General features: G+C 38.3%; 1 protein-coding gene across 1 annotated transcript; it reads right to left on the reverse strand.

Annotated features, from left to right (window-relative positions):
* Nucleotides 1-11: 11 nt before the first annotated feature.
* Nucleotides 12-1,798, reverse strand: LOC110858058 (acetyl-CoA acetyltransferase). Its single transcript, XM_022106708.2, has 6 exons — nt 1,750-1,798; nt 1,540-1,661; nt 1,346-1,458; nt 1,067-1,266; nt 571-992; nt 12-496 (listed from the first exon to the last, which is right to left on the reverse strand). Exons 1-6 carry the CDS (start codon nt 1,796-1,798, stop codon nt 215-217), a joined length of 1,188 nt encoding a protein of 395 aa, XP_021962400.1. The 3' UTR covers nt 12-214.
* Nucleotides 1,799-6,883: the final 5,085 nt, after the last annotated feature.

Raw genomic sequence — 6,883 nt, forward strand, 5'->3', positions numbered from 1 at the left:
ACAAAACGTAATTACACAAAAATACTTTATTTATTCTGCACCAACACTACCCACCATTTTATCATCATTTTATTTCTGGAAAAGATTTAGGCACCATTTTTTCTCTTAATTAAACTTATAAATTATATGTAATATGCATATTGTCATTGTTTAGAAAGCTCCAGTTTTGTCATGTTTGTTCATAATTATAGACATAAATTTCACAGTTTGTTCATTACATCATTTCCACGCAGAGAGCCACACCCATGCCACCCCCGATGCACAGGGCGGCCACACCTTTCTTGCCATTTGTCCGTTTCAATGCGTATAGTAAAGTGACCAAAACTCGTGCCCCGGAAGCTCCGATAGGATGTCCGAGGGCAATGGCGCCCCCATTAATGTTCACCTTGTCCGGCGAGATTCCCAGCTCCTTCACCACTGCGAGAGATTGTGACGCAAAGGCTTCGTTTAGTTCAAACAGATCTACATCGGATACCTTCCATCCTGCCTTTTTCAACTGGATTCGAAAGAAAGAGAACAATATTAAAGATCAAGATAAAAAAGGAACATAATTTTGCGTGGGGGAATTACCGCTGCTTGCACCGCAGAAACTGGTCCGATTCCCATAATTGATGGATCAACACCTGTAAACGCGTAGGCCTGAATTTTAGCCAGTGGTTTAATTCCAGCATTCTTTGCAAAACTTGTGGATGATAACACAAGTGCGGCGGCTCCATCGTTTAGTCCTGAAGCATTTCCAGCTGTAACGGTTCCACTTCCGTCCCGGATAAAGGCCGGCTTTAGTGCTTGCAGGCCCTCGAATGTAGTGTCGGGCTTGGGAAACTCATCTACAGACACGGTCACCACCCCTTTCCGTCCGGGAACTTCGATTGGGAGGATTTCATCTTTAAAAGCACCAGTTTTGATAGCAACGCCCGCTTTTTGTTGTGAACTGACGGAGAATTTGTCCTGTGATTCGCGATCGATTTTGTATTTGGCAGCAATGTTCTCGGCTAATTAAGAAGAGTAGTATTTAAAATAATTACAAATTCATACAAATTTATTATTATTTATTGCTCTTAATTACCAGTAATTCCCATGTGAATATTTTTGAAGGCGTCCGTCAATCCGTCGGCAATCATGGTATCAGTCAACGTCCCATTCCCCATTTTCACACCGTTCCTTAAATGGACAGAGTGATGGGCCTGGCTCATGGACTCTTGACCCCCGGCCACCACACATTCCGCATCACCCGCGGAGATGGCTTGTGCCCCCATAATTACAGACCTGCAATTCAATCATCCCACTACAATTAAATAAGTCCCCTCTTAAGCAAGATTTTGATTTAATTTCAAACAGTAATTACCGTAGTCCCGAACCGCACAACATATTGACCATCGTGGCTGGAACGGAAAATGGAAGCCCAGCATTGACAGACGCCTGTCGCACCGGATTTTGTCCATGACCTGCCGTCAATACCTAGTTACAAATAATTGGGAAAACTTGTTAATAAGTGGCACCACCATCAGACCATCATCAGCTACCAACTGACTGACCAACCTGTCCATATATAACTTCAGAAATATCATCCACCTTGACCCCTGATCTCGCAACTGCCTCTTGTATGCATTTGGCACCGAGTTCGTGTGCTTGCAAAGAGCTCAACGAGCCACAGAAGGAACCTAGAAAAAGAATTATTACATATAAAAATTAAATATTTATTAATTTGTCCCACCTGTCCCACACTAATTAATTATTATCACCACTCACCGATTGGTGTCCTCACCGCGGACAGGATGACGGTCTGTTCCCCACTCATTTTAACTGAAATGGAATGGATTTTAGAAAAGTAGAAAAATATCCGGCTCCGTGAACTGCTACAAACACAGATGATTTTCTGAAGACGGGCAGAACAAGACTATAGAGAATTCAGTGGTGGTGCAGTGTTCTAAAGCTGTCAGCTCCGGCTTTGCTGCTCGTCCACTTTCTCACAATTGTCTCAATTTTCCTCATCCAACTTCCATCATCGTCAGCAAAATGAGTGCTGGATCTCCTTGGATCGTGTTTTTTTATGACGACGAGCAATATAAAATTTACAGCAGCAGCATTTGATTCGACTTGATTGCAACACTGATTTCTTGGATCATTGCACAATTCGTGTAAAAGAATGTACACATCGAGATGGATGGGCGGATAGCCGTACTTTCCGTTGTTGTTGCAATCTGGCAAAAGTGGAGGAAATGACGACTTGGTTGTAATGTAATGTAACTGAAATGATAATAGTTTTCCCACCCGCGTCACTAACATGATGGGATAATAAATCGGTCGGAGGGGAACAATTGTGTCGAAATGATATATCATCAAGCCATTGATTGGGACGACCTTTGGGAAGGAAGAATGGAATAAGATTGTGTGGCATGCATGTTAATAGGCAGACAGTAAAAGACGTGAGGTATATATTTTCAATCAGGTCGTCTCATCGTGTTCTACCAATGTCAGAGGTTGTCCATTCTGCAAATGCGTGCTGTTTTTTTGCAAAATCGTACATTCTAGACGGTTGGTTATTCTTAAACAATGTTATAGTACAAACTTATGTACTTACGTGTTTAGGATCAGAAGGAAGTCAAAAGTTAGTCCAAGTTCAAAATTTGATCGCCATCTTAATACCAAATACATAGTCATAGGTACGTACTAAACATAATAAATTGCGTATTTGTTAGCTGCTGGTGTGTTGGTTTCATATTTAGATTCAAGTGCATTAAAATTCCAACACATCAAATATTAGATTTACATGAAAAGTATTCAACACATAATAGATTGAGATGAAAATATATCGGAAATTGTTAGTAATTATGTTTAGTATATGATAAATGGGCGTAGATCAAAAATTAGTAGATGAAAATTGACTGGTAACTGGCCAAATTGGCATAAAGCATATTTACAATGATTTACATTAACTAGCAATAAGTACATACAACATATAAATGTGCCCTATGGCGTCTTTAAGCACACGCACGTGTTCTATCTATTTACGTAACATAATCAATATCATGTTATACAATTTCTTAATATGAGAGATAAATCTAAAGGCCGATTTATCTGATGGCCGTCAACCATCCAAGTTCATTAAAAGACAATACAATGCAGAATCCCATGTCTCGCACAGGTTTGCAATACTATTCCTCTGGACCAATACTACATTAAAAATATATCCTGTTGTCATATTGTTAAGTATAACATGACCAGCAATATTATTTGGTTTACCAGTGTAAGGTACTTTGCGTTACACGCAAGACAAAAATTGTAATATTTCTTAATTGTAACTAAATAGTTGTGTGAATTAGATTGAAAATATATTATTTCTGATTCCAAAATTAATGACGAAAACGCAGTTTTTTAAAAATAAATATTCACTAACAATGCGACGTTGAGAAGTGTAACACTCCGATTTTGATAACATTTTAAAATTATGTAGCCCAAGTAGTCATCAAATCCAACCAACTTTGCTTCATGCAGTTCTGGAATTAGTCAAAATATTTTAAATTAAAGTTGAAAGGCGATTCTTACCAAGAGATTCTTACCATTCCCTTCGAATAGAAATGCATAAAAATCTATACTATTCAATTTTACTATGTTATCGTATTTTATTCTTATGATACCATTTTATTACATAAAAACATTAGTACAACACAAAGTACGATTTTCAGGTTATCCTGCGTACGTAAAACTTGCTGTAGTTTAGTTTGAATATCAGTTCGTAAATTCCACTAATCAGCACAATTATTATTAAATTTTTTACAGTACGGTACATTACTTTAGAGTACACTACCTTCATCAGCTATAAATACCATCTCCATGCACTTAAGGTTATCTGTCGCTTAAATTTCTTGTTCTTAATTCGTCTCGAAAGGTGTTTAATGATCCACACTTTGCACGTCTGCCATGCCATGTCTGCCCATATATACAGATATGCACAGCATAGGTCACTTGGTCATTAAAGTGTTGGAGACACGCACTTTTTAAGTAAAGCGATTAGAATGACTTAAGTACACAAAAACCTTTGCTTGGGTATTAATCTACAGCGCTGCCCACTTCCATAATCACCACACCGTCACTTGTCCTCTAATTACGAACCCTTTTTCAGTGCTTTTTTCACTATGCGTATAAAGAGGGTGCAGGAAAAAGCAAATTTGACTATGCAGCACTTTAGGTTTGTGCGGTATTTATAGTTATTAGATTAAATTTTCACAATGCTGACAACTGTCTCATCCGTAATTAGTACTTTAAAGCATAAGAGAATATGTGTGTATGTGTACAAGTGTCAAATCCCCAGTCATAATCCAATCGGTGAAATGTTCTCAATTTCGCCACATTGGTAATATGTATATACATATTCTACCCGCATAATCTAAAGGAAATAAAAATTGCCATATACAATAGCCACTCAATTTTTCTTACAACTCAACATTAATTTAGCGTAATTGGAATTTTTATCATCATCTTTCTATGTGTAGAATAGCAGTGTCAAACAAAGGGTATTTAAAAAATATATATTATGTATGTTATGTACATAATAGTGATAGTACATAATATATAGTACATAATATATAGTACATATGCATTTGCATACGTGTATTGTCTCCACCTTGCGAATACGCACAATTAGACCAGTATATTTACATACTTTCAACTTCCTGGTGATTTTGGCAATTAAAGGACCAAATACCACCAATTAGATTTTGAAACGTGTCCTATATGTAAAATGTTCATAAAATAGTAAAAAATACTACAAGCAAGCTAAACTCATAATCGATTTGACCCATCTCCCTCCTCCCCTCACATTTGAACATTATTACTTATTTATTTTGTTACCAATTCAACAGAGGAAGTGAATATTTACTTATACCATTTATCCATTTTGGTGACTGGCTGGACATAAGGGCGACAGCTCGACAGGATACGCTTTCATCCATCCCATTTTATTACGATATTTGATTGAATCCTCAAAACTGTGCCCACAATCCTCACAAACGATTCTATGAGGAATAAAAAATAAATAAAATAATATCTCCACAGAATGAAAGCCTGTGGGACGACGAGGAGGACAGATGGGTCCAAACACAAGAGTGGAGGATGGATGGAGATAAGAATGAGACGGATTTGGTCCATTATGCACTTGAGGGATTGTGAAGGGAAGTTGACATAATAATGTAATTGACAAAAGGTGATTGAGAGTCCCAGCAGCAGACATTTTAGATAAATTATTTTACTGTGTCGTCCATCGTCCTGAACTGTGTGTGTGTAATAATGTGAACAAATAATAACGACCCTGTACATATACTCACAACAATAAAAGGTTGAACTTGGAGTGAGCAGTGTTGGTTTTCGATCCATCCAGGTAATAAGTAAGCAAAGTAAAAGCAACAGTTGGGCAAACAATGTCTCCCGTGGGTCGTCGTCGTCCTCGTCGTCGTCGTCGTCTGACTGAGTCAGCTCGTTGTCTAATTCTTCCTCTATTTCTTTTTCCACATTATTATGCCAACTACCAACACCCCACCATAAATATTGACAAATTGCAAGTTGATGGATTGAGAGAGTTTTAGCCTGGTTGCCCTCTTTCCCTATGCTTTCTTCGTCACTGGGCTGCAATTCATGTTATATTTAGCCGTCTGTCTTCTTCCTTCTTCATTAAACTATGTCTCAAATTCTGGCCAAAAAATCCCTAATCATTCATGCCCAACTTGGCCAACTCAATATAATAATGGACATACCGAGAAAAATGTACGGATCGAGTTAACGAATACGATTACTAAGAAAGAAGCAACACAACATTTTTGGGCGTGTGAATGAGCAAGTAAATAAAATTGTCCCCCGATGCGCAGATTTTTATGCTATTATCGAAAAGAAAGTGTCAATGGAACACGCCTCTCTGTCAGAACAAATATGATCTGTTCTGCATGTCACTGAAATAAATCAAAATGTTTATGACTGCCCTGGGTGTATGATGATGAACCCTTTTTAAAAATAAGTGGGCAAATGAATTCAGTTCTTACATCCAACCAAGTTCTGTACACCACTTTGTTTGTTGAGCATTGCATGTTTTTTAAGAATCGAGTTTAAGGTGAGCCTGCCTGCTGCCAGCTTGCTCTCTACGTGAGGTTTGTCATCCTTTTACTTACCTTTGCTTTGTTTGCTTTGCTTACTCACAAAATAGAGACATGATTAAAAGATGAGTTGTGCATAAACTTTTAAACTTTTGGCTGGCTGAGCTGGAACCGTGAGGAGGTGGATGGATGGATGGATGGGAGGAAGGAGGACGAGAAAAATGTTGAGAAAGACCAAATAATAATAATAGAAACGGAATATATTAAAAAAGACTGGATGGAAGGGATTTATTTGTTTCCATCGAAGTCTATCCACTCATTTTTTGCCTGCCTGCCCTGACGACTGACTTTCTACTGGATCTTGTGTTCCTTCCACCTTAGTCGTCCAGGATTTATAGTCACTCTCTCAAGTGACGTGTTGTGATGTAAGAGCAAATAAGAGGACGGGGCTGAAGGTGTCATAAAAGTGTTGCAGGGGAGAAGTCGTAAATCTTGGAGATTGAAACAACAGAAGTGACCCTTCTTGGGAGATCTGACAGGGAAGAAGCAGTCAAGAAGAGTAATGCGGACGAGGACGGATAATGAACAGATATTGTCGAGGAGAGGATGGAAACATGTTCTTGCGAGATTTTTGTCCTCCTTCCTTCACAAAATCATAAACCTTCCACCAGTCAAATAAATCTCAGCGTCGTCGTCGTGGACTTGTTCATAACCGATGATACTGGCGATTCGGGGAGCATATCCTTATTCCTTCCTTAAATAAGTACTTTCCATTCTTAGGCAAGAAGAAACCCATTAAA

This window comes from Folsomia candida, unplaced genomic scaffold (genome assembly GCF_002217175.1).
Source record: "Folsomia candida strain VU population unplaced genomic scaffold, ASM221717v1 Fcan01_Sc020, whole genome shotgun sequence".
In the NCBI taxonomy this organism is placed as follows: Eukaryota; Metazoa; Arthropoda; class Collembola; order Entomobryomorpha; family Isotomidae; genus Folsomia; species Folsomia candida.